The sequence below is a fragment of the Psittacula echo genome, assembly GCF_963264785.1.
Source record: "Psittacula echo genome assembly, chromosome: 19".
Classification (NCBI taxonomy): Eukaryota; Metazoa; Chordata; class Aves; order Psittaciformes; family Psittacidae; genus Psittacula; species Psittacula echo.
The window spans coordinates 1,753,991-1,781,370 of NC_137755.1; the positions used below are offsets into that span (position 1 = coordinate 1,753,991).

Consider the following 27,380-nt stretch of genomic DNA (forward strand, 5'->3'; position numbering starts at 1 on the left):
CCACTTAAAATGACCCAAACCAGCCCAAATTGCCCAAAACCACCTCAAATGGACCCAAAACAGCCGGAATTGCCCCAAAACCACCTCAATTTGCCCCAAACCCCCCCAAACTGCCCCAAACCCCCCCCAATTTGCCCCAACGCCCCTCCCACCGCCCAGCGCCGCCCTCCGATTGGCTCCCCGCGCTCAGTGGGCGTGCCCTTCCCTCCTCCGCCGCCTCCCATTGGCTGCCGGCCCCTGGTGGGCGGAGCCCCGGCGGGCGGGAAGACACCCCCTCCACTTCCCCCCCCCTCCTCCCCCCGCCCGTCCCCGACCCCGCTCCCCCATTGGCTGCCGCCCCCTCGGTGGGCGTTCCCTCCGTGAGGCGCTCGTCGCCGCCATTGGCTGCCGCTTGGGCGCCCCGTCTCCCATTGGCTGCGCCGCCCCTTCGTGGGCGGGGCGCGGCGCCGGCCGGGGCTCAGTCATGGCGGCGGCGGCGGCGGGAGCGGGCGGCGCCGCTCGGGTCTCCGCAGGCCGCGACCTCAGCTGCGTGCCCGAGGTGGCCGGGGCCTTGGCGGCCGTGGCCCGGCAGGGGTGAGCCCCATAGGGGTCTATGGGGGGGGGGGCTCTCTATAGGGCCCCTATAGGGGCTCTATAGGGAGCTCGGGCCGTGCCTTTTAGGTTCGATTTCCTTTGCCTGCCGCTCTTCCACCCCCGGCACCGCCGCGAGTTCCGGCAGGAGCCGGCCCGGAGCAGGCCCGGGCCCCAGACCCGCTCCGATCTCCTCCTGTCCGGTCGCGGTGAGTGCCTATAGGGGCCTATAGGGGGTTATGGGGGTGATAGGACTCTATGGGTGCCCTAGAGATCCCCCATAGGGGTCTATGGACGGGCCCAAAGGGCTTTGGGGCACCCTGGGCGCCTTTGTATCGCGCTATGGATCCCCTATAGCATCCTGTGGATCACCTGTAGTGTTCTATGGAGCTCCTATAGCGTGCTATGGACCCCTATAGCACCCTATGGAGCCGCTATAGCCCCCTGTGGACCCCTATAGCATCCCGTGGATCCCCATAGCACCCTATGGACCCCCTACAGATTCCCTATAGCATCCTATGGACCCCTATAGCATCCTGTGGACCCCTATAGCATCCTGTGGACCCCATATAGCATCCTATGGACCCCTATAGCATCCTGTGGACCCCCTATAGCATCCTATGGACCCTTATAGCATTCTGTGGACCCCATATAGCATCCTATGGACCCCTATAGCATCCTGTGGACCCCATATAGCATCCTATGGACCCCTATAGCATCCTGTGGACCCCATATAGCATCCTATGGACCCCTATAGCATCCTGTGGACCCCTATAGCATCCTGTGGACCCCATATAGCATCCTATGGACCCCTATAGCATCCTGTGGACCCCATATAGCATCCTATGGACCCTTATAGCATTCTGTGGACCCCATATAGCATCCTATGGACCCCTATAGCATCCTGTGGACCCCATATAGCATCCTATGGACCCCTATAGCATCCTGTGGACCCCATATAGCATCCTATGGACCCCTATAGCATCCTGTGGACCCCATATAGCATCCTATGGACCCCTATAGCATCCTGTGGACCCCATATAGCATCCTATGGACCCCTATAGCATCCTGTGGACCCCATATAGCATCCTATGGACCCCTATAGCATCCTGTGGACCCCATATAGCATCCTATGGACCCCTATAGCATCCTATGGACCCCTATAGCATCCTGTGGACCCCATATAGCATCCTATGGACCCCTATAGCATCCTATGGACCCCTATAGCATCCTGTGGACCCCATATAGCATCCTATGGACCCCTATAGCATTCTGTGGACCCCATATAGTATTCTATGGACACTCTGTAGCACCCTATGGACCACTATAGCACCCCATGAACCTCTATAGTTCCATATGGACTCCTATAGCAGTGTATGGACCCCCTATAGATTCTCTATAGCACCCAATAGGCCCCCAATAGACCCCCTGTAGCACTCTATGGACTCCCCATAGCACCCTATAGACCCCCCATAGATTCCCTATAGCACCCTATGGACCCCCTATAGGTTCACTATAGCACCCAATTGGCCCCCAGTAGATCCCTTGTAGCACCCTATGGACCCCCTATACCATCCTATGGATCCCCATAGCATCCTATAGACCCCCTATAGATCCCCTTTAGCACCCAATTGACCCCCAATAGACTCCCTATAGCACCCTGTGGACCCCGTATAGCATTCTATGGACCCTATATAGTATCCTATGGATGACTGATGGCATTCTATGGATCCCCATAGCACCCAATGGACCTCTATAGCTCCCTATGGACCCCTATAGCACCCTATGGACCCCCTATAGATTCCCTATAGCACCCAATTGACCCCCAATAGACCCCCTGTAGCACCCTATGAAGCCCTATAACATCTTATGGAGCTCTGTAGCTCCCTATGGACCCCCTATAGATTCCCTATAGCACCCTATGGACCTCCAATGGATCCGCTATAGCATTCTATGGACCCCTGTATCATCCTGTGGACCCCCATAGCACCCTAGGGACCCTGTATAGATTCCCTATAGCATCCTATGGACCCCATATAGCATCCTATGGACATCCTATAGCACCCTATGGACTCCTTATAGCATTCTGTGGGCCCTATATAGTACCTTATGGACCCCTATAGCAACCCATGGATCCCCATAGCTCCCTGTGGACCCACTATAGATTCCCTATAGCAGCCTATGGGCCCCCAATAGACCCCCTATAGTCCCCTATGGACCCCTATAGCATCCTGTGGACCCCCATAACACCCTATAGCCCCCCTATGGATCCCTATAGCATCCTATGGATCCCCATAACACCCTATAGCCCCCCTATGGAGCCCCTATAGCCCCCCTATGGAGCCCCTATAGCCCCCCCCATTGCAGACTGGAACACGCTGATCGTGGGCAAGCTTTCCCCATGGATCCGCCCCGATTCCCCCTTGGAGCACGTGAGGAGGAACTCGGAGGCGGTGAGCGGGGAATTGGGGCGGGAAAGGGGGAATTGGGGCGGGAAAGGGGGAATTGGGGGCGGGAAAGGGGGAATTGGGGGTGAAAAAGGGGGATTTTGGGGTGGAAAAGGGGGGTTTTGGGGTGGAAAAGGGGGGTTTTGGGGTGGGAAAGGGGGATTTTGGGGTGGGAAAGGGGGATTTTGGGGTGGAAAAGGGGGATTTTGGGGTGGAAAAGGGGGGTTTTGGGGTGGAAAAGGGGGGTTTTGGGGTGGAAAAGGGGGGTTTTGGGGTGAAAAAGGGGGATTTTGGGGTGGAAAAGGGGGGTTTTGGGGCCGTTCCCCTCGGCGCCAGCCGCGTTTTCCCGCTCTGGATCCCACAGGCGCTGAGCCAGGAGCTGGGCTTCGGCGCCTACCTGGGGCTGCCGGCGGTGCTGGTGCCGCTGCGCCAGCGCCACAGCCCCAACCTGGCGCGGCTGCTCTGCAGCCACCTGCATGGGGCGCACCACAGCGCCATGGTGGGCTATGGGGCGCTATAGGGCGCTATGGGGCGGGGGGCTATAGGGGCTCTATAGGGGTCTATGGGGCGCCTATGGGGTTGGGGGGGGGGGGGGTGTGCGGGCGGCGCGCTGCGGCGCGGCCACCAGGGGGCGGTATAGTGCCGCGGGGGGCGGGGCCAGCCGAGGACACGCCCCCTCCTCTGGGCTATGATGGGCTATGGGGTGGGTGCGGGGGCTATGGGGTGGGTGCGGGGGCTATGGGGTGGGTACGGGGGTTATGGGGTGGGTACGGGGGCTATGGGGTGGGTACGGGGGTTATGGGGTGGGTGCGGGGGTTATGGGGTGGGTGCGGGGGCTATGGGGTGGGTACGGGGGTTATGGGGTGGGTACGGGGGCTATGGGGTGGGTACGGGGGTTATGGGGTGGGTACGGGGGCTATGGGGTGGGTGCGGGGGCTATGGGGTGGGTGCGGGGGCTATGGGGTGGGTGCGGGGGCTATGGGGTGGGTACGGGGGCTATGGGGTGGGTACGGGGGCTATGGGGTGGGTACGGGGGCTATGGGGTGGGTACGGGGGCTATGGGGTGGGTGCGGGGGCTATGGGGTGCTTATGGGGGCTATGGGGGGTCTATGGGTCTCTATGATGGGGTACGGGGAGCTGTGGGTGGTCACTGGGGCCCAATGGCTCTCACTGGGGCCCAATGGCTCTCAATGGGCCCCAATGGCTCTCAATGGGACCCAATGGCTCTCACTGGGGCCCAATGGCTCTCAATGGGACCCAATGGCTCTCAATGGGCCCCAATGGCTCTCAATGGCACCCAATGGCTCTCAATGGGACCCAATGGCTCTCAATGGGACCCAATGGCTCTCAATGGCACCCAATGGCTCTCAATGGCACCCAATGGCTCTCAATGGGCCCCAATGGCTCTCAATGGCACCCAATGGCTCTCAATGGCTCTCAATGGGACCCAATGGCTCTCAATGGGGCCCAGTGGGTCCAAACTGGTCTTAACTGGTTTGAACTGGTGCAGGTGTGGGTGCGGGTGCCCCTCCTGGCCCCTGAGGACGAGCGCGAGGACCTGGTGGGCAACGAGGAGCCGGAGCGGGGCGGGGACGAGACCACGTGGGGATGGTCAGTTCCTACTGCTTCATACTGGTTTATACTGGTTTATACTGGTTCATACTGGTTTGGTCCAGTTTGGGTGGCTTTGGGCTGGGTTTGCTCCATTTCTGGGTGGTTTGGCTCCATTGGGGGCCATTTTGGGCTGGTTTTGGGCCATTTTGGGCTGGTTTTGGGCCATTTTGGGCTGGTTTCTGGTGGCTTTGGGGTTTTGGGGCTTCATTTGAGGGGGTTTGGGCCATTTTGGGCTGGGTTGAGGTGATTTGGAGCTGATTTGGGGCTGGTTTAGGCTATTTTGGGCCATTTTGGGGTGATTTTGGGGCGATTTTGGGCTGGTTTAAGGCCGTTTTGGGGCTATTTCAGGCCATTTTGGGCCATTTTGGGTGCTCTCGCTGTCCCCATAGGTGGCACGACTTCCGCACCCTCTGCGACTACAACAAGCGCGTGGGGGTCGGTGAGTGGGGGGCGTGGCCAAGGCCCCAAAGGGGGCGGGGCCAAGGGGGGGTTCCCGCCACAAGGGGGCGCCGTCAGCCCCCATTCATAACGTAGCCCCCCCATTGATTACATAGCCCCAAAAGGGGGCGTGGCCAAGGAGGGGTTCCCACCACAAGGGGGCGCTGTAAACCTCCATTCATAACATAGGCTCCCATTGATACCATAGCCCCCCATTGATACCCCAGCCCCCCCATTGATACCATAGCCCCCCATTGATACCCCAGCCCCCCCATTGATACCATAGCCCCCCATTGCTACCCCAGCCCCCCCATTGATACCATAGCCCCCCATTGATACCATAGCCCCCCATTGATACCCCAGCCCCCCATTGATACCATAGCCCCCCATTGATACCCCAGCCCCCCCATTGATACCATAGCCCCCCATTGCTACCCCAGCCCCCCCATTGATACCATAGCCCCCCATTGATACCCCAGCCCCCCCATTGATACCATAGCCCCCCATTGCTCCCCCAGCCCCCCATTGATACCATAGCCCCCCATTGCTACCCCAGCCCCCCCATTGATACCATAGCCCCCCATTGATACCCCAGCCCTCCATTGATACCATAGCCCCCCATTGATACCCCAGCCCCCCATTGATACCATACCCCCCATTGATACCATAGCCCCCCCATTGCTCCCCCAGCCCCCCATTGATACCATAGCCCCCCATTGATACCCCAGCCCCCCATTGATACCATACCCCCCATTGATACCATAGCCCCCCCATTGCTCCCCCAGCCCCCCATTGATACCATAGCCCCCCATTGATACCCCAGCCCCCCATTGATACCATAGCCCCCCATTGATACCATAGCCCCCCATTGATACCCCAGCCCCCCATTGATACCATAGCCCCCCATTGATACCCCAGCCCCCCCATTGATACCATAGCCCCCCACTGATACCATAGCCCCCCATTGATACCATAGCCCCCCACTGATACCATAGCCCCCCATTGATACCATAGCCCCCCATTGATACCATACCCCCCATTGATACCATAGCCCCCATTGATACCATAGCCCCCCATTGATACCGTAGCCCCCATTGATACCATAGCCCCCATTGATACCATAGCCCCCCATTGATACCATACCCCCCATTGATACCATAGCCCCCCATTGATACCATACCCCCCATTGATACCATAGCCCCCCATTGATACCATAGCCCCCCCATTGATACCATAGCCCCCCATTGATACCATACCCCCCATTGATACCATAGCCCCCCATTGATACCATAGCCCCCCATTGCTCCCCCAGCCCCCCATTGATACCATAGCCCCCCATTGATACCATAGCCCCCCATTGATACCATACCCCCCATTGATACCATAGCCCCCCATTGCTCCCCCAGCCCCCCATTGATACCATAGCCCCCCATTGATACCATAGCCCCCCATTGATACCATAGCCCCCCATTGATACCCCAGCCCCCCCCATTGCTCCCCCAGCCCCATAGGGGCCCTGCCTCACGCTGCCCTTGCCCTGCCGGGGCAGCCCTGGAGGTGGGAGCGGACCTGCCCTGCGGCGCCGCCCTCGACCGCTGGCTGGGGGAGCCGGTGAAGGCCGCCCTGCTGCCCACCAGCCTCTTCCTCACCAACAAGAAAGGCTTCCCCGTGCTCTCCCGGGCCCACCAGCGCCTGCTCTGCCGCCTCCTGAAGGTCTGCGGGTTCCCTATGGGGTCTATGGGTTCCCTATGGGGTCTGTGGGTTCTCTATGGGGGTCTGTGGGTTCTCTATGGGGTCTATGGGTTCCCTATGGGGTCTGTGGGTTCTCTATGGGGTCTGTGGGTTCTCTATGGGGTCTGTGGGTTCTCTATGGGGGTCTGTGGGTTCTCTATGGGGGTCTGTGGGTTCTCTATGGGGGTCTATGGGTTCTCTATGGGGGTCTGTGGGTTCTCTATGGGGTCTGTGGGTTCTCTATGGGGTCTGTGGGTTCCCTATGGGGTCTGTGGGTTCTCTATGGGGTCTGTGGGTTCTCCATGGGGGTCTGTGGGTTCTCTATGGGGTCTGTGGGTTCTCTATGGGGGTCTGTGGGTTCTCTATGGGGTCTGTGGGTTCTCTATGGGGGTCTGTGGGTTCTCTATGGGGTCTGTGGGTTCTCTATGGGGGTCTGTGGGTTCCCTATGGGGTCTATGGGTTCTCTATGGGGTCTGTGGGTTCTCTATGGGGTCTGTGGGTTCTCTATGGGGGTCTGTGGGTTCTCTATGGGGTCTGTGGGTTCTCTATGGGGGTCTATGGGTTCTCTATGGGGTCTGTGGGTTCTCTATGGGGTCTGTGGGTTCTCTATGGGGGTCTATGGGTTCTCTATGGGGTCTGTGGGTTCTCTATGGGGGTCTGTGGGTTCCCTATGGGGTCTGTGGGTTCTCTATGGGGTCTGTGGGTTCTCTATGGGGTCTGTGGGTTCTCTATGGGGGTCTGTGGGTTCCCTATGGGGTCTGTGGGTTCTCTATGGGGTCTGTGGGTTCTCTATGGGTGTCTGTGGGTTCTCCATGGGGGTCTGTGGGTTCTCTATGGGGTCTGTGGGTTCTCCATGGGGGTCTGTGGGTTCTCTATGGGGTCTGTGGGTTCTCTATGGGGTCTGTGGGTTCTCTATGGGGTCTGTGGGTTCTCTATGGGGTCTGTGGGTTCTCTATGGGGTCTGTGGGTTCTCTATGGGGTCTGTGGGTTCTCTATGGGGTCTGTGGGTTCTCCATGGGGGTCTGTGGGTTCTCTATGGGGTCTGTGGGTTCTCCATGGGGGTCTGTGGGTTCTCTATGGGGTCTGTGGGTTCTCTATGGGGTCTGTGGGTTCTCTATGGGGTCTGTGGGTTCTCTATGGGTGTTTGTGGGTTCTCTATGGGGGTCTGTGGGTTCTCTATGGGGTCTATGGGTTCCCTATGGGGGTCTATGGGTTCTCTATGGGGGTCTATGGGTTCTCTATGGGGTCTGTGGGTTCCCTATGGGGGTCTGTGGGTTCCCTATGGGGGTCTGTGGGTTCTCTATGGGGTCTGTGGGTTCTCTATGGGGTCTGTGGGTTCCCTATGGGGGTCTATGGGTTCTCTATGGGGTCTGTGGGTTCTCTATGGGGTCTGTGGGTTCTCTATGGGGTCTATGGGTTCTCTATGGGGGTCTGTGGGTTCTCCATGGGGTCTGTGGGTTCTCTATGGGGTCTGTGGGTTCTCTATGGGGGTCTGTGGGTTCTCTATGGGGTCTGTGGGTTCTCTATGGGGGTCTGTGGGTTCTCTATGGGGGTCTGTGGGTTCTCTATGGGGTCTGTGGGTTCTCTATGGGGGTCTGTGGGTTCCCTATGGGGTCTATGGGTTCTCTATGGGGTCTGTGGGTTCTCTATGGGGTCTGTGGGTTCTCTATGGGGGTCTGTGGGTTCTCTATGGGGTCTGTGGGTTCTCTATGGGGGTCTATGGGTTCTCTATGGGGTCTGTGGGTTCTCTATGGGGTCTATGGGTTCTCTATGGGGTCTGTGGGTTCTCTATGGGGTCTGTGGGTTCTCTATGGGGTCTGTGGGTTCTCTATGGGGGTCTGTGGGTTCTCTATGGGGTCTGTGGGTTCTCTATGGGGGTCTATGGGTTCTCTATGGGGTCTGTGGGTTCTCTATGGGGTCTGTGGGTTCTCTATGGGGGTCTATGGGTTCTCTATGGGGTCTGTGGGTTCTCTATGGGGGTCTGTGGGTTCCCTATGGGGTCTGTGGGTTCTCTATGGGGTCTGTGGGTTCTCTATGGGGTCTGTGGGTTCTCTATGGGGGTCTGTGGGTTCCCTATGGGGTCTGTGGGTTCTCTATGGGGTCTGTGGGTTCTCTATGGGGGTCTGTGGGTTCTCTATGGGGTCTGTGGGTTCTCTATGGGGTCTGTGGGTTCTCTATGGGGTCTGTGGGTTCTCTATGGGGGTCTGTGGGTTCCCTATGGGGTCTGTGGGTTCCCTATGGGGTCTGTGGGTTCTCTATGGGGTCTGTGGGTTCTCCATGGGGGTCTGTGGGTTCCCTATGGGGTCTATGGGTTCCCTATGGGGGTCTATGGGTTCTCTATGGGGGTCTATGGGTTCTCTATGGGGTCTGTGGGTTCCCTATGGGGTCTATGGGTTCCCTATGGGGGTCTATGGGTTCTCTATGGGGGTCTATGGGTTCTCTATGGGGTCTGTGGGTTCCCTATGGGGGTCTGTGGGTTCCCTATGGGGGTCTGTGGGTTCTCTATGGGGTCTGTGGGTTCTCTATGGGGGTCTGTGGGTTCTCTATGGGGTCTGTGGGTTCTCTATGGGGGTCTGTGGGTTCTCTATGGGGTCTGTGGGTTCCCTATGGGGGTCTATGGGTTCTCTATGGGGTCTGTGGGTTCTCTATGGGGGTCTGTGGGTTCTCCATGGGGTCTGTGGGTTCTCTATGGGGTCTGTGGGTTCTCTATGGGGGTCTGTGGGTTCTCTATGGGGTCTGTGGGTTCTCTATGGGGTCTGTGGGTTCTCTATGGGGTCTGTGGGTTCTCTATGGGGTCTGTGGGTTCTCTATGGGGGTCTGTGGGTTCTCTATGGGGGTCTATGGGTTCTCTATGGGGTCTGTGGGTTCTCTATGGGGTCTGTGGGTTCTCTATGGGGGTCTGTGGGTTCTCTATGGGGGTCTGTGGGTTCTCTATGGGGTCTGTGGGTTCTCTATGGGGGTCTGTGGGTTCTCTATGGGGTCTGTGGGTTCTCTATGGGGTCTGTGGGTTCCCTATGGGGTCTATGGGTTCTCTATGGGGTCTGTGGGTTCTCTATGGGGTCTGTGGGTTCCCTATGGGGTCTATGGGTTCTCTATGGGGTCTGTGGGTTCTCCATGGGGGTCTGTGGGTTCTCTATGGGGTCTGTGGGTTCCCTATGGGGTCTATGGGTTCTCTATGGGGTCTGTGGGTTCTCTATGGGGTCTGTGGGTTCTCTATGGGGTCTGTGGGTTCCCTATGGGGTCTGTGGGTTCTCTATGGGGTCTGTGGGTTCCCTATGGGGTCTATGGGTTCTCTATGGGGTCTGTGGGTTCCCTATGGGGTCTGTGGGTTCTCTATGGGGGTCTGTGGGTTCTCTATGGGGGTCTATGGGTTCTCTATGGGGTCTGTGGGTTCTCTATGGGGGTCTGTGGGTTCTCTATGGGGGTCTGTGGGTTCTCTATGGGGGTCTATGGGTTCTCTATGGGGTCTGTGGGTTCTCCATGGGGTCTGTGGGTTCTCTATGGGGGTCTGTGGGTTCCCTATGGGGGTCTGTGGGTTCTCTATGGGGGTCTGTGGGTTCTCTATGGGGTCTGTGGGTTCTCTATGGGGGTCTATGGGTTCTCTATGGGGTCTGCGGGTTCCCTATGGGGGTCTGTGGGTTCTCTATGGGGGTCTGTGGGTTCTCTATGGGGTCTGTGGGTTCTCTATGGGGTCTGTGGGTTCTCCATGGGGGCTATGGGTTCTCCATGGGGGTCTGTGGGTTCTCTATGGGGTCTATGGGTTCTCTATGGGGGTCTGTGGGTTCTCTATGGGGGTCTGTGGGTTCTCTATGGGGTCTGTGGGTTCTCTATGGGGTCTGTGGGTTCTCTATGGGGTCTGTGGGTTCTCTATGGGGTCTGTGGGTTCTCTATGGGGGTCTGTGGGTTCTCTATGGGGGTCTGTGGGTTCTCTATGGGGTCTGTGGGTTCTCTATGGGGTCTGTGGGTTCTCTATGGGGTCTGTGGGTTCTCTATGGGGTCTGTGGGTTCTCTATGGGGGTCTGTGGGTTCTCTATGGGGGTCTGTGGGTTCTCTATGGGGTCTGTGGGTTCTCTATGGGGTCTGTGGGTTCTCTATGGGGTCTGTGGGTTCTCTATGGGGGTCTGTGGGTTCTCTATGGGGTCTATGGGTTCTCTATGGGGTCTGTGGGTTCTCTATGGGGGTCTGTGGGTTCTCTATGGGGTCTGTGGGTTCTCTATGGGGTCTATGGGTTCTCTATGGGGGTCTGTGGGTTCTCTATGGGGTCTGTGGGTTCTCTATGGGGTCTGTGGGTTCTCTATGGGGGTCTGTGGGTTCTCTATGGGGGTCTGTGGGTTCTCTATGGGGGTCTGTGGGTTCTCTATGGGGTCTGTGGGTTCTCTATGGGGGTCTATGGGTTCTCTATGGGGTCTGTGGGTTCTCTATGGGGGTCTGTGGGTTCTCTATGGGGGTCTATGAGTTCTCTATGGGGGTCTATGGGTTCTCTATGGGGTCTATGGGTTCTCTATGGGGTCTATGGGTTCCCTATGGGGTCTGTGGGTTCTCCATGGGGGTCTGTGGGTTCCCTATGGGGTCTGTGGGTTCTCTATGGGGGTCTGTGGGTTCTCTATGGGGGTCTGTGGGTTCTCTATGGGGTCTGTGGGTTCTCTATGGGGGTCTATGGGTTCTCTATGGGGGTCTATGGGTTCTCTATGGGGGTCTATGGGTTCTCTATGGGGTCTGTGGGTTCTCTATGGGGTCTATGGGTTCTCTATGGGGGTCTGTGGGTTCTCTATGGGGGTCTGTGGGTTCTCTATGGGGGTCTGTGGGTTCTCTATGGGGTCTGTGGGTTCTCTATGGGGTCTATGGGTTCTCCATGGGGGTCTGTGGGTTCCCTATGGGGTCTGTGGGTTCTCTATGGGGGTCTGTGGGTTCTCTATGGGGGTCTGTGGGTTCCCTATGGGGTCTGTGGGTTCTCTATGGGGGTCTGTGGGTTCTCCATGGGGGTCTGTGGGTTCTCTATGGGGTCTATGGGTTCTCTATGGGGGTCTATGGGTTCTCTATGGGGGTCTGTGGGTTCTCTATGGGGTCTATGGGTTCTCCATGGGGGTCTGTGGGTTCTCTATGGGGTCTATGGGTTCCCTATGGGGTCTGTGGGTTCTCTATGGGGTCTGTGGGTTCTCTATGGGGTCTATGGGTTCTCTATGGGGGTCTATGGGTTCTCTATGGGGTCTATGGGTTCTCCATGGGGTCTATGGGTTCTCCATGGGGGTCTGTGGGTTCTCTATGGGGGTCTATGGGTTCTCTATGGGGGTCTATGGGTTCTCTATGGGGTCTGTGGGTTCTCTATGGGGGTCTGTGGGTTCTCTATGGGGGTCTATGGGTTCTCTATGGGGGTCTATGGGTTCTCTATGGGGTCTGTGGGTTCTCTATGGGGTCTGTGGGTTCTCTATGGGGGTCTGTGGGTTCTCTATGGGGGTCTATGGGTTCTCTATGGGGGTCTGTGGGTTCCCTATGGGGGTCTGTGGGTTCTCTATGGGGGTCTGTGGGTTCTCTATGGGGTCTGTGGGTTCTCTATGGGGTCTGTGGGTTCTCTATGGGGGTCTATGGGTTCTCTATGGGGTCTGTGGGTTCTCTATGGGGTCTGTGGGTTCTCTATGGGGGTCTGTGGGTTCTCTATGGGGGTCTGTGGGTTCCCTATGGGGGTCTGCGGGTTCTCTATGGGGGTCTATGGGTTCCCTATGGGGGTCTGTGGGTTCTCTATGGGGTCTGTGGGTTCCCTATGGGGGTCTGTGGGTTCTCTATGGGGGTCTGTGGGTTCTCTATGGGGTCTGTGGGTTCTCTATGGGGGTCTGTGGGTTCTCCATGGGGGTCTGTGGGTTCTCTATGGGGTCTGTGGGTTCTCTATGGGGTCTGTGGGTTCTCTATGGGGGTCTGTGGGTTCTCTATGGGGGTCTATGGGTTCTCTATGGGGGTCTGTGGGTTCTCTATGGGGTCTGTGGGTTCTCTATGGGGTCTATGGGTTCTCTATGGGGGTCTGTGGGTTCCCTATGGGGGTCTGTGGGTTCTCTATGGGGTCTATGGGTTCTCTATGGGGGTCTGTGGGTTCTCTATGGGGGTCTGTGGGTTCTCTATGGGGTCTGTGGGTTCTCCATGGGGGTCTGTGGGTTCTCTATGGGGTCTGTGGGTTCTCCATGGGGGTCTGTGGGTTCTCTATGGGGTCTGTGGGTTCTCCATGGGGGTCTGTGGGTTCTCTATGGGGGTCTGTGGGTTCTCTATGGGGTCTGTGGGTTCTCTATGGGGTCTGTGGGTTCTCTATGGGGGTCTGTGGGTTCTCTATGGGGTCTGTGGGTTCTCTATGGGGTCTGTGGGTTCTCTATGGGGTCTATGGGTTCTCTATGGGGTCTGTGGGTTCTCTATGGGGTCTATGGGTTCCCTATGGGGGTCTGTGGGTTCTCCATGGGGGTCTGTGGGTTCTCTATGGGGTCTGTGGGTTCTCTATGGGGGTCTGTGGGTTCTCTATGGGGGTCTGTGGGTTCTCTATGGGGGTCTATGGGTTCCCTATGGGGGTCTGTGGGTTCTCTATGGGGTCTGTGGGTTCTCTATGGGGGTCTGTGGGTTCTCTATGGGGGTCTATGGGTTCTCTATGGGGTCTGTGGGTTCTCTATGGGGGTCTATGGGTTCTCTATGGGGTCTATGGGTTCTCTATGGGGGTCTGTGGGTTCTCTATGGGGTCTGTGGGTTCTCTATGGGGGTCTGTGGGTTCTCCATGGGGGTCTGTGGGTTCTCTATGGGGTCTGTGGGTTCTCTATGGGGTCTGTGGGTTCTCTATGGGGGTCTATGGGTTCTCTATGGGGGTCTGTGGGTTCTCTATGGGGTCTGTGGGTTCTCTATGGGGTCTGTGGGTTCTCTATGGGGTCTGTGGGTTCTCTATGGGGGTCTATGGGTTCTCTATGGGGGTCTGTGGGTTCTCTATGGGGGTCTATGGGTTCTCTATGGGGGTCTATGGGTTCCCTATGGGGTCTGTGGGTTCTCTATGGGGGTCTGTGGGTTCTCTATGGGGTCTGTGGGTTCTCTATGGGGGTCTGTGGGTTCTCTATGGGGGTCTATGGGTTCTCTATGGGGGTCTGTGGGTTCTCCATGGGGGTCTATGGGTTCTCTATGGGGGTCTGTGGGTTCTCCATGGGGTCTATGGGTTCTCTATGGGGTCTATGGGTTCTCTATGGGGTCTGTGGGTTCTCTATGGGGGTCTATGGGTTCTCTATGGGGTCTGTGGGTTCTCTATGGGGGTCTGTGGGTTCTCTATGGGGTCTGTGGGTTCTCTATGGGGGTCTATGGGTTCTCTATGGGGGTCTGTGGGTTCTCTATGGGGTCTGTGGGTTCTCTATGGGGGTCTGTGGGTTCTCTATGGGGGTCTATGGGTTCTCTATGGGGGTCTATGGGTTCTCTATGGGGGTCTGTGGGTTCTCCATGGGGGTCTGTGGGTTCTCTATGGGGTCTGTGGGTTCTCTATGGGGGTCTGTGGGTTCTCTATGGGGGTCTGTGGGTTCTCCATGGGGGTCTATGGGTTCTCTATGGGGTCTATGGGTTCTCTATGGGGTCTGTGGGTTCTCTATGGGGGTCTATGGGTTCCCTATGGGGGTCTGTGGGTTCTCTATGGGGTCTATGGGTTCTCTATGGGGGTCTGTGGGTTCTCCATGGGGGTCTGTGGGTTCTCTATGGGGTCTGTGGGTTCTCTATGGGGGTCTGTGGGTTCTCTATGGGGGTCTGTGGGTTCTCCATGGGGGTCTGTGGGTTCTCTATGGGGTCTGTGGGTTCTCTATGGGGGTCTGTGGGTTCTCTATGGGGGTCTGTGGGTTCTCTATGGGGTCTATGGGTTCTCTATGGGGGTCTGTGGGTTCTCTATGGGGGTCTGTGGGTTCTCTATGGGGGTCTGTGGGTTCTCTATGGGGGTCTATGGGTTCTCTATGGGGTCTGTGGGTTCTCTATGGGGTCTGTGGGTTCTCTATGGGGGTCTGTGGGTTCTCTATGGGGGTCTATGGGTTCTCTATGGGGGTCTGTGGGTTCTCCATGGGGGTCTGTGGGTTCTCTATGGGGTCTGTGGGTTCTCTATGGGGGTCTGTGGGTTCTCTATGGGGGTCTGTGGGTTCTCTATGGGGGTCTGTGGGTTCTCTATGGGGTCTATGGGTTCTCTATGGGGTCTGTGGGTTCTCTATGGGGGTCTATGGGTTCCCTATGGGGTCTGTGGGTTCTCTATGGGGTCTGTGGGTTCTCTATGGGGGTCTGTGGGTTCTCTATGGGGTCTGTGGGTTCTCTATGGGGGTCTGTGGGTTCTCTATGGGGTCTGTGGGTTCTCTATGGGGGTCTATGGGTTCTCTATGGGGTCTGTGGGTTCTCCATGGGGGTCTATGGGTTCTCTATGGGGTCTGTGGGTTCTCCATGGGGGTCTGTGGGTTCTCTATGGGGTCTATGGGTTCTCTATGGGGGTCTGTGGGTTCTCTATGGGGTCTGTGGGTTCCCTATGGGGTCTGTGGGTTCTCTATGGGGGTCTATGGGTTCTCTATGGGGGTCTGTGGGTTCTCTATGGGGTCTGTGGGTTCTCTATGGGGGTCTGTGGGTTCTCTATGGGGGTCTGTGGGTTCTCTATGGGGTCTGTGGGTTCCCTATGGGGGTCTGTGGGTTCCCTATGGGGTCTGTGGGTTCCCTATGGGGTCTGTGGGTTCTCTATGGGGGTCTGTGGGTTCTCTATGGGGGTCTGTGGGTTCTCCATGGGGGTCTGTGGGTTCTCTATGGGGGTCTGTGGGTTCCCTATGGGGTCTGTGGGTTCTCTATGGGGGTCTGTGGGTTCTCTATGGGGTCTGTGGGTTCTCCATGGGGGTCTGTGGGTTCTCTATGGGGTCTGTGGGTTCTCTATGGGGGTCTGTGGGTTCTCTATGGGGGTCTGTGGGTTCCCTATGGGGGTCTGTGGGTTCTCTATGGGGTCTGTGGGTTCCCTATGGGGGTCTGTGGGTTCTCTATGGGGGTCTATGGGTTCTCTATGGGGTCTGTGGGTTCTCTATGGGGGTCTGTGGGTTCCCTATGGGGTCTGTGGGTTCCCTATGGGGGTCTATGGGTTCTCTATGGGGGTCTGTGGGTTCCCTATGGGGTCTGTGGGTTCTCTATGGGGTCTGTGGGTTCTCCATGGGGGTCTGTGGGTTCTCTATGGGGTCTGTGGGTTCTCTATGGGGTCTGTGGGTTCTCTATGGGGTCTGTGGGTTCTCTATGGGGGTCTGTGGGTTCTCTATGGGGGTCTGTGGGTTCTCCATGGGGGTCTGTGGGTTCTCTATGGGGGTCTATGGGTTCTCCATGGGGGTCTATGGGTTCTCCATGGGGGTCTATGGGGGCCTATGGGCTCCATAGGGGCTCTCAATGGGTCTCTATGGGCTCCATAGGGGCTCTCAATGGGTCTCTATGGGTCTATAGGGGCTCTGAATGAGTCTCTATGGGCTCATAGGGGCTCTCAATGAGTCTCTATGGGTCTATAGGGGCTCTCAATGGGTCTCTATGGGCTCATAGGGGCTCTCAATGGGTCTCTATGGGTCTATAGGGGCTCTGAATGGGTCTCTATGGGTCCAAAGGGGTCTCAATGGGTCTCTATGGGTCTATAGGGGCTCTCAATGGGTCTCTATGGGTCCATAGGGGCTCTCAATGGGTCTCTATGGGCTCCATAGGGGCTCTCAATGGGTCTCTATGGGCTCCATAGGGGCTCTCAATGGGTCTCTATGGGTCTATAGGGGCTCTGAATGGGTCTCTATGGGTCCAAAGGGGTCTCAATGGGTCTCTATGGGTCTATAGGGGCTCTGAATGGGTCTCTATGGGTCCATAGGGGCTCTCAATGGGTCTCTATGGGCTCATAGTGGCTCTCAATGGATCTCTATGGGTCCATAGGGGCTATCAATGGGTCTCTATGGGCCCACAGGGACAATCAGTGCGTCCATAGGGACAATCAATGGGTCCCTATAGCTCCATAGCCGCAATCTATGGGTCCCTATGGCTCCATAGCCGCAATCAATGGGTCCCTATAGCTCCATAGCCACAATCTATGGGTCCCTATAGCTCCATAGCCGCAATCTATGGGTCCCTATGGCTCCATAGCCGCAATCTATGGGTCCCTATGGCTCCATAGCCGCAATCTATGGGTCCCTATGGCTCCATAGCCGCAATCTATGGGTCCCTATGGCTCCATAGCCGCAACCTATGGGTCCCTATGGCTCCATAGCCGCAATCTATGGGTCCCTATGGCTCCATAGCCGCAATCTATGGGTCCCTATGGCTTCATAGCCGCAATCAATGGGTCCCTATAGCTCCATAGCCGCAATCTATGGGTCCCTATGGCTCCATAGCCGCAATCTATGGGTCCCTATGGCTCCATAGCCGCAATCTATGGGTCCCTATGGCTCCATAGCCGCAATCTATGGGTCCCTATGGCTCCATAGCCGCAATCTATGGGTCCCTATAGCTCCATAGCCGCAATCAATGGGTCCCTATGGCTCCATAGCCGCAATCTATGGGTCCCTATGGCTCCATAGCCGCAATCTATGGGTCCCTATGGCTCCATAGCCGCAATCTATGGGTCCCTATGGCTCCATAGCCGCAATCTATGGGTCCCTATGGCTCCATAGCCGCAATCTATGGGTCGCTATGGGGCTCTGACCCGTTCCCCCCCCAGCTGGAGGTGCAGGTGGTGCTGACCGGAGCCCCCCGCCATGGGGGGAAGCCGCTGGGCTCGTACCTGCAGTACCTGGAGCACCTGGGCCAGCACCGGCCCCCCCCCTCGGCCTATGAGCTCTTCGCTAGGGGCTACGAGGACTACCTGCAGAGCCCCCTGCAGGTGGGCGGGGCCTGCCCTTATATGGGGTTGGAGGGGTCCTCTAGGGGTGAATGGAGAGGGGGAGGGGGCGGGGCTTGCCCTTATATGGGGTTGGAGGGGGGCCTACGGGGGTGAATGGAGAGGGGGAGGGGGCGTGGCTTGCCCTTATATGGGGTTGGAGGGGGGCCTACGGGGGTGAATGGAGAGGGAGGGGGCGGGGCTTGCCCATATATGGGGTTGGAGGGGGGCCTACGGGGGTGAATGGAGAGGGGGAGGGGGTGTGGCTTGCCCATATATGGGGTTGGAGGGGGGCCTACGGGGGTGAATGGAGAGGGAGGGGGCGTGGCTTGCCCATATATGGGGTTGGAGGGGGGCCTACGGGGGTGAATGGAGAGGGGGAGGGGGCGTGGCTTGCCCTTATATGGGGTTGGAGGGGGCCTACAGGGGTGAATGGAGAGGGGGAGGGGGCGGGGCTTGCCCTTATATGGGGTTGGAGGGGGGCCTACGGGGGTGAATGGAGAGGGAGGGGGCGTGGCTTGCCCATATATGGGGTTGGAGGGGGGCCTACGGGGGTGAATGGAGAGGGGGAAGGGGGCGGGGCTTGCCCTTATATGGGGTTGGAGGGGGGCCTACGGGGGTGAATGGAGAGGGAGGGGGCGTGGCTTGCCCATATATGGGGTTGGAGGGGGGCCTACGGGGGTGAATGGAGAGGGGGAGGGGGCGTGGCTTGCCCTTATATGGGGTTGGAGGGGGCCTACAGGGGTGAATGGAGAGGGGGAGGGGGCGGGGCTTGCCCTTATATGGGGTTGGAGGGGGGCCTACGGGGGTGAATGGAGAGGGAGGGGGCGTGGCTTGCCCATATATGGGGTTGGAGGGGGGCCTACGGGGGTGAATGGAGAGGGGGAAGGGGGCGGGGCTTGCCCTTATATGGGGTTGGAGGGGGGCCTACGGGGGTGAATGGAGAGGGGGAGGGGGCGTGGTTTGCCCTTATATGGGGTTGGAGGGGTCCTCTAGGGGTGGAGAGGGGGAGGGGGCGTGGTTTGCCCATATATGGGGTTGGAGGGGGGCCTACGGGGGTGAATGGAGAGGGGGAGGGGGTGTGGCTTGCCCATATATGGGGTTGGAGGGGGGCCTACGGGGGTGAATGGAGAGGGAGAGGGCGTGGCTTGCCCATATATGGGGTTGGAGGGGGGCCTACGGGGGTGAATGGAGAGGGGGAGGGGGCGTGGCTTGCCCTTATATGGGGTTGGAGGGGGCCTACGGGGGTGAATGGAGAGGGGGAGGGGGCGGGGCTTGCCCTTATATGGGGTTGGAGGGGGGCCTACGGGGGTGAATGGAGATGGGGGGGTGTGGCTTGCCCATATATGGCATTTAATGGGGGGTCAATGGAGAGGGAGGGGGCGTGGCTTGCCCATATATGGTGTTTAAGGGGGTCCTATGGGTGTGAATGGAGCGGGAAGGGGGCGTGGCTTGCCCATATATGGCATTTAAGGGGGTTCCTATGGGGGTCAATGGAGAGGGAGAGGGCGTGCCTTGCCCATATATGGTGTTGAAGGGGGGCCTATGGGTGTGAATGGAGCGGGAAGGGGGCGTGGCTTGCCCATATATGGGGTTGGAGGGGTCCTATGGGGTGAATGGAGAGGGGGAGGGGGCGTGGTTTAAGCCCGGAGAGGGCGTGGCTTGCCCTTATATGGTGTTGAAGGGGGTGTCTGTGGGTGTCAATGAAGCAGGAAAGGGGCGTGGCTTGCCCATATATGGCACTTAAGGGGGTTTCTATGGGTGTCAATGGAGGGGAAGGGGGCGTGGCCTGCCCATATATGGGGTTCAAAGGGGTTCTGTGGGGTGAATGGGGAGGGGGCGTGGTTTAAGCCTGGAGGGGCGTGGCTTGCCCATATATGGGTTCCTATGGGGTGAATACACAGTGAAGGGGAAAGGGGGCGTGGCTTGCCCATATATGGGGTTTAAAGGGGTCCTATAGGGATGAGTGGAGGGGGCGTGGCCTGCCCATATATGGAGTTGGAGGGAGTCCTATGGGGGTGAATGGAGGGGGGCGTAGTCTCGCGATGGGGGCGTGGCCTGACCATATATGGAGTTGGAGGGGGTCCTATGGGGTTGAATGGAAGGGGGGTGTGGTCTCGCGTTGGGGGCGTGGCTTGCCCATACGTGGGGCTTAAAGGGGCCCTATGAGGGTGAATGGAGGGGGCGTGGTCTGCCCATATATGGCGCTCACAGGCCACGCCCCCCCCCCCTCCCCATAGCCCCTCATGGACAACCTGGAGTCGCAGACCTATGAGGTGTTCGAGAAGGATCCAATCAAATACTCCCAATACCAGCAGGTGGGCGGGGCCCGGGCGGGGCGAGGGCTCCCATTGGCTGCTGCGCCGCGCCTCATTAACATAGCCACGCCTCCCCCCCCCCTCCTTTTCCCCTTCTAAGGCCATCTATAGGTGCCTGCTGGACCGGGTGCCTGAGGAGGAGAAGGACACCAATGTGCAGTGAGTGCTATGGGGCAGCCTATGGGGCGCCCCACATCCCTATGGGGCCTCCTACCCCACTTATGGGTCCCTATGGGCCCTCCTACCCCACTTATGGGTCCCTATGGGCCCCCCTACCCCACTTATGGGTCACTATGGGTCCCCCTACGCCACTTACGGGTCCGCGCTACCCCACTTATGGGTCCCTATGGGTCCCCCCTACCCCATTTATAGGTCCCTGTGGGTCCCCCTACCCCACTTATGGGTCCCTGTGGGTCCCCTCTACCCCACTTATGGGTCCCTATGGGTCCCCCTGTCCCCACTTATTGGTCCCTATGGGCCCTCCTACCCCATTTATGGGTCCCTATGGGTCCCCCTACCCCACTTATGGGTCCCTATGGGTCCCCCCTACCCCACTTATGGGTCCCTATGGGTCCCCCCACCCCACTTATGGGTCCCTATGGGTCCCCCTACCCCACTTATGGGTCCCTATGGGTTCCTATGGGTCCCCCTACCCCACTTATGGGCCCCTATGGGTCCCCTCTGTCCCACTTATGGGTCTCTATGGGTCCCCCCACCCCACTTATGGGTCCCTATGGGTCCCCCCACCCCACTTATGGGCCCCTATGGGTCCCCTCTGTCCCACTTATGGGTCTCTATGGGCCCCCCTACCCCACTTATGGGTCCCTATGGGTCCCCCTACCCCACTTATGGGTCCCTATGGGTCTCCCATCCCCATGTACTGGTCCCTATGGGTCCCCCTACCCCACTTGTGGGTCGCTATGGGGCGCCCCACACCTGCCTGTGCCCCATAGGGTGGTGATGGTGCTGGGGGCCGGGCGGGGGCCGCTGGTGAGCGCCGCCCTCAGGGCCTCCCGCCAGGCAGCGCGGCCCATCCGGGTCTACGCCGTGGAGAAGAACCCCAACGCCGTGGTCACGTGAGTGCTGCCCCATAGCGCTGCCCCATAGCGCTGCCCCATAGCGCTGCCCCATAGACCCCCATAGGGCAGCATGGGGGGGGGGGGGGGGGGGGGATGGCCTCTGCTGACCCCGCCCCCCGCGGCACTATACCGCCCCCTGGTGGCCGCGCTGCAGCGCGCTGCCTGCACCCCCCCATAGCCCTCCATAGGCACCCCATAGAGCCCCATAGACACCCCATAGAGCCCCATAGAGCCCCTAAAGACAGCCATAGAGCCCCATAGAAACCCCATAGAGCCCCATAGAGACCCATAGACACCCCATAGATGCTCCATAGAGAGCCCATAGAAACCTCATAGAGCCCCATGGACACCCCATAGAGAGACCATACAGGCCCATAGAGACCCCATAGAGCCCCGTAGAGCCCCATAGACACCCCATAGATGCTCCATAGGGAGCCCATAGAAACTCCATAGAGGACCATAGAGACCCCATAGAGCCCAATAGAGGGACCATAGATCCCCCATAGAGCCCTATAGAGACCCCATATTGCCCCATAGAGACCCCATAGAAAGATCATAGAGCCCCATAGGGACCCCATAGAAACCCCATAGAGAGACCATAGAGCCCCATAGAGCCCCATAGAGCCCCATAGAGCCCTATAGAGACCCCATAGGAGACCCCATAGACCAGAGGAGGAAGGGGGCGTGTCCTCGGCTGGCCCCGCCCCCCGCGGCACTATACCGCCCCCTGGTGGCCGCGCCGCAGCGCGCCGCCTGCACCCTCCCCATAGCCCTCTATAGGCACCCCATAGAGCCCCATAGCCGCCCCATAGCGCCCCATAGCCGCCCCATAGCGCCCTATATCCCCCCCTAGGCTGCAGAGCTGGCAGTACGAGGAGTGGGGGGCGCAGGTGACGGTGGTGGCGCAGGACATGAGGGGCTGGAGCCCCCCCGAAGGGGCCGACCTGGTGGTGTCCGAGCTGCTGGGGTCCTTCGGGGACAACGAGCTCAGCCCCGAGTGCCTGGATGGGGCCCAGCACTGCCTCAAGGGTGCGTATTATGGGATGGCAGGGGTTGTAATGGGGTTGTAATGGGGTGTAATGGGGTGTAATGGGTTATAATGGGGTATAATGGGGTATAATGGGGTTATAATGGGGTTATAATGGGGTTATAATGGGTTATAATGGGGTATAATGGGGTATAATGGGGTTATAATGGGTTATAATGGGTTATAATGGGGTTATAATGGGGTTATAATGGGGTATAATGGGGTTATAATGGGTTATAATGGGGTTATAATGGGTTATAATGGGTTATAATGGGGTTATAATGGGGTTATAATGGGTTATAATGGCGTATAATGGGGTTATAATGGGGTTATAATGGGTTATAATGGGTTATAATGGGGTTATAATGGGTTATAATGGGTTATAATGGGGTATAATGGGGTATAATGGGGTTATAATGGGGTTATAATGGGTTATAATGGCGTATAATGGGGTTATAATGGGGTTATAATGGGTTATAATGGGTTATAATGGGGTTATAATGGGTTATAATGGGGTATAATGGGGTTATAATGGGGTTATAATGGGGTTATAATGGGTTATAATGGGGTTATAATGGGGTTATAATGGGGTATAATGGGGTTATAATGGGTTATAATGGGGTCATGATGGGGTATAATGGGGTTATAATGGGTTTATAATGGGGTTATAATGGGGTATAATGGGGTTATAATGGGGTATAATGGGATTATAATGGGTTATAATGGGGTATAATGGGGTATAATGGGTTTTAATGGGGTAAATGGGGTATAATGGGTTACAATGGGGTTATAATGGGTTATAATACGGTTATAATGGGGTATAATGGGGTTATAATGGGGTATAATGGGTTATAATGGGGTATAATGGGGTTATAATGGGGTATCATGGGGTATAATGGGTTATAATGGGGTTATAATGGGGTTATAATGGGTTATAATGGGGTATAATGGGGTTATAATGGGGTTATAATGGGTTATAATGGGTTATAATGGGTTATAATGGGGTTATAATGGGTTATAATGGGGTATCATGGGGTATAATGGGGTTGTAATGGGTTATAATGGGTTGTAATGGGGTTATAATGGGTCCCTATGGGTCGCTATGGGTCTGTGCCCCACAGCGGGGGGGGTGAGCATCCCCTGCTCCTACACCTCCTTCCTGGCGCCCATCTCCTCCTCCAAGCTCTACACCGAGGTGCGGGGCTGCCGCGAGCGGGACCGCGACCCCGAGGTACCCGCTATGGGGCAGCTATGGGGCAGCTGTGGGGCTGGGGGTCAATGGGGGTGGATATGGGGCTAAGGGGGCTCAGTGGGGCTGGTTATGGGTCCATCCATGGGTCCATCCATGGGTCCCTCTATGGGTCCCTCTATGGGTCCCTCTATGGGTCCCTCCATGGGTCCATCCATGGGTCCCTCTATGGGTCCATCCATGGGTCCCTTTATGGGTCCCTCCATGGGTCCCTCCATGGGTCCCTCTATGGGTCCCTCCATGGGTCCCTCTATGGGTCCATCCATGGGTCCCTCTATAGGTCCCTCTATGGGTCCATCCATGGGTCCCTCTATGGGTCCATCCATGGGTCCCTCTATGGGTCCCTCTATGGGTCCCTCCATGGGTCCCTCTATGGGTCCCTCCATGGGTCCCTCCATGGGTCCCTCCATGGGTCCCTCCATGGGTCCCTCTATGGGTCCCTCCATGGGTCCCTCTATGGGTCCATCCATGGGTCCCTCTATGGGTCCCTCCATGGGTCCCTCTATGGGTCCCTTTATGGGTCCCTCTATGGGTCCCTCTATGGGTCCATCCATGGGTCCCTCTATGGGTCCCTCTATGGGTCCATCCATGGGTCCCTCTATGGGTCCATCCATGGGTCCATCCATGGGTCCCTTTATGGGTCCCTCCATGGGTCCCTCCATGGGTCCCTCTATGGGTCCCTCCATGGGTCCCTCTATGGGTCCCTCTATGGGTCCCTCAATGGGTCCCTCCATGGGTCCATCCATGGGTCCCTCCATGGGTCCCTCTATGGGTCCCTCCATGGGTCCCTCCATGGGTCCCTCTATGGGTCCCTCCATGGGTCCCTCTATGGGTCCCTCCATGGGTCCCTCCATGGGTCCCTCTATGGGTCCATCCATGGGTCCCTCCATGGGTCCCTCCATGGGTCCCTCCATGGGTCCCTCCATGGGTCCCTCCATGGGTCCCTCTATGGGTCCCTCCATGGGTCCCTCCATGGGTCCCTCTATGGGTCCCTCCATGGGTCCCTCTATGGGTCCATCCATGGGTCCCTCTATGGGTCCATCCATGGGTCCATCCATGGGTCCCTCTATGGGTCCCTCTATGGGTCCCTCCATGGGTCCCTCTATGGGTCCATCCATGGGTCCCTCTATGGGTCCATCCATGGGTCCCTGCCCCATAGGCCCAGTTCGAGATGCCCTACGTCGTCCGCCTCCACAACTACCACCAATTGGCCGCCCCCCAGCCCTGCTTCACCTTCGAGCACCCCAACCCCGGTACGTGATTGGCCGCTCGGCTGACCCCCCCCCCCGTGGGTGACGTCACCGCGGCGCTGACCAATGGCGTGCCTCCTCCCCTTAGAGGCAGCCAATGACAACAGCCGTTACTGCCTCCTGGCCTTCCGGGTCCAGGTGAACTCCGTGCTCCACGGCTTCGCCGGCTACTTCGAGACCACGCTCTATGGGGACATCACCCTCAGTAGGGCGCTATGGGGCGCTATGGGGCGCTATGGGGTGCTATGGGGTGCTATGGGGGCCAATGGGAGGCAATGGGGTCTATGGGGACCAATGGGCATCAGTGGGGGTCTATGGGGTGCTATGGGGCCAATGGGAGGCAATGGGGTCTATGGAGGTCAATGGGCATCAATGGGGCGCTATGGGGTGCTATGGGGCCAATGGGAGGCAATGGGGTCTACAGGGGCCAATGGGCATCAATGGGGCGCTATGGGGTGCTATGGGGCCAATGGGAGGCAATGGGGTCTACAGGGGCCAATGGGCATCAATGGGGGTCTATGGGGTGCTATGGGGCCAATGGGAGGCAATGGGGTCTACAGGGGCCAATGGGCATCAATGGGGGTCTATGGGGTGCTATGGGGCCAATGGAGGCCAATGGGCATCAATGGGGCGCTATGGGGTGCTATGGGGCCAATGGGAGGCAATGGGGTCTACAGGGGCCAATGGGCATCAATGGGGGTCTATGGGGTGCTATGGGGCCAATGGGAGGCAATGGGGTCTATGGGGACCAATGGGCATCAATGGGGGTCTATGGGGTGCTATGGGGCCAATGGAGGCCAATGGGCATCAATGGGGCGCTATGGGGTGCTATGGGGCCAATGGGAGGCAATGGGGTCTATGGAGGCCAATGGGCATCAATGGGGGTCTATGGGGTGCTATGGGGCCAATGAGAGGCAATGGGGTCTACAGGGACCAATGGGCATCAATGGGGGTCTATGGGGTGCTATGGGGCCAATGGGAGGCAATGGGGTCTATGGAGGCCAATGGGCATCAATGGGGGTCTATGGGGTGCTATGGGGCCAATGGGAGGCAATGGGGTCTATGGGGACCAATGGGCATCAATGGGGGTCTATGGGGTGCTATGGGGCCAATGGGAGGCAATGGGGTCTATGGGGACCAATGGGCATCAATGGGGGTCTATGGGGTGCTATGGGGCCAATGGGAGGCAATGGGGTCTATGGGGGTCAATGGGCATCAATGGGGGTCTATGGGGTGCTATGGGGCCAATGGGAGGCAATGGGGTCTACAGGGACCAATGGGCATCAATGGGGGTCTATGGGGTGCTATGGGGCCAATGGGAGGCAATGGGGTCTATGGGGACCAATGGGCATCAATGGGGGTCTATGGGGTGCTATGGGGCCAATGGGAGGCAATGGGGTCCACAGGGGCCAATGGGCATCAATGGGGGTCTATGGGGTGCTATGGGGCCAATGGGAGGCAATGGGGTCTATGGGGACCAATGGGCATCAATGGGGGTCTATGGGGTGCTATGGGGCCAATGGGAGGCAATGGGGTCTATGGGGATCAATGGGCATCAATGGGGGTCTATGGGGTGCTATGGGGCCAATGGGAGGCAATGGGGTCTATGGAGGTCAATGGGCATCAATGGGGGTCTATGGGGTGCTATGGGGTCTATGGGGCGTGTATGGGGTCTATGGGGTGCTATGGGGGTCAATGGGCATCAATGGGGGTCTATGGGGGCCAATGGGGCGCTATGGGGGGCAATGTGGTGCTATGGGGCCAATGGGGGGCAATGAGGGTCAATGGGAGGCAATGGGGTCTATGGGGGTCAATGGGCATCAATGGGGGTCTATGGGGTGCTATGGGGTCTATGGGGCGTGTATGGGGTCTATGGGGTGCTATGGGGGCCAATGGGGGGCAATGGGGGTCAATGGCTGCCAATGTGATCTACGAGGCCAACGGGCATCAACGCCCATCTCCGACCGTCCAATGAGAAGCCAGCTTGCTGCGCGCGGGGGGAGGCGCAGCCCCCTCAGCCAATAGGCTGCGAGCAGGGGGCGGGGCCCGCCCCCCCCTCAGCCAATAGGGCGCGTCTCCCCGAGGTCATGACCCCGCAGGTATCCGCCCCGAGACGCACTCCCCGGGGATGTTCTCCTGGTTCCCCATCTTCTTCCCCCTGAAGGTGCGGGCCCCAACATGGCCGCCGCCACATGGGCGCCGCCATCTTGCCCCCCGCCGCCACATGGCCGCCGCCATCTTGCCCCCCGCTGCCCTGGCCGCCGCCATCTTGGGGCCTCCCCCATTGAATCCAATGGGGCCCGGGGCCTCCCGCTCGCCGCCATCTTTCTGACCGCCCCCCCCTTCTTCTTGTTCCCCCCACAACAGCAGCCGTTACCGGTAAAGGCGGGCGAGGAGGTGACCGTGGCCTTCTGGCGCTGCTCCACCCCCAAGAAGGTCTGGTACGAGTGGGCCGTGACCAGCCCCGTCCCTTCCGCCCTTCACAACCCCACCGGCCGCTCCTACACCATCGGCCTCTGAGCAATAAAAGCCCCTTGCCGTCCTCTCCGCGTGCTTATTATGGGCTGGAAGGCGAGCGCCGGCCTCTCGGGGCGTCGGCACATGGGGGCCGCCATCTTGGCTCTCTTCACGGCCGCCGCCATCTTGGCTCGCCGCACGGCGGCCGCCATCTTGCCCCGCCGCGGCTCACGACGGCGTTGAAACGCTCCCTTCGCCCCCTACGCGCCCCTTGTGGGCGCCGCCGCGCGTCGCGGCAGCGTTTGCGACAGTTTGGACGCCCTTTTGCGGCCGTTTCAACGCCTCTTGAGCGTTTCG

The 27,380-nt window shown here is 58.4% G+C and overlaps 1 protein-coding gene across 2 annotated transcripts; it reads left to right on the forward strand.

Annotated features, from left to right (window-relative positions):
• Positions 1-447: 447 nt before the first annotated feature.
• Positions 448-27,377, forward strand: PRMT5 (protein arginine methyltransferase 5). Of its 2 annotated transcripts, none has more exons than XM_080631883.1 (17): positions 448-573; positions 661-779; positions 2,938-3,023; positions 3,382-3,516; positions 4,528-4,628; positions 5,021-5,070; positions 6,619-6,782; positions 17,485-17,646; positions 19,884-19,961; positions 20,062-20,120; positions 20,915-21,037; positions 21,894-22,069; positions 23,189-23,298; positions 24,476-24,569; positions 24,655-24,771; positions 26,666-26,730; positions 26,934-27,377. In XM_080631883.1, exons 1-17 carry the CDS (start codon positions 464-466, stop codon positions 27,084-27,086), a joined length of 1,902 nt encoding a protein of 633 aa, XP_080488009.1. In that variant the 5' UTR covers positions 448-463; the 3' UTR covers positions 27,087-27,377. The 2 variants fall into 2 exon arrangements, with proteins under 2 accessions (XP_080488009.1, XP_080488010.1); XM_080631884.1 differs by having other exon boundaries at positions 26,937-27,377.
• The last annotated feature ends 3 nt before the right edge of the window (positions 27,378-27,380 follow it).

Bases quoted from the DNA above. Each gene is read 5' to 3' on its own strand.
- PRMT5 (XM_080631883.1), top strand. From the start codon at position 464: ATGGCGGCGGCGGCGGCGGGAGCGGGCGGCGCCGCTCGGGTCTCCGCA. The intron at 23,299-24,475 runs GTACCCGCTATG...CCTGCCCCATAG, and splicing joins AGCGGGACCGCGACCCCGAG to GCCCAGTTCGAGATGCCCTA. The intron at 24,772-26,665 runs GTAGGGCGCTAT...ATGACCCCGCAG, and splicing joins CTATGGGGACATCACCCTCA to GTATCCGCCCCGAGACGCAC.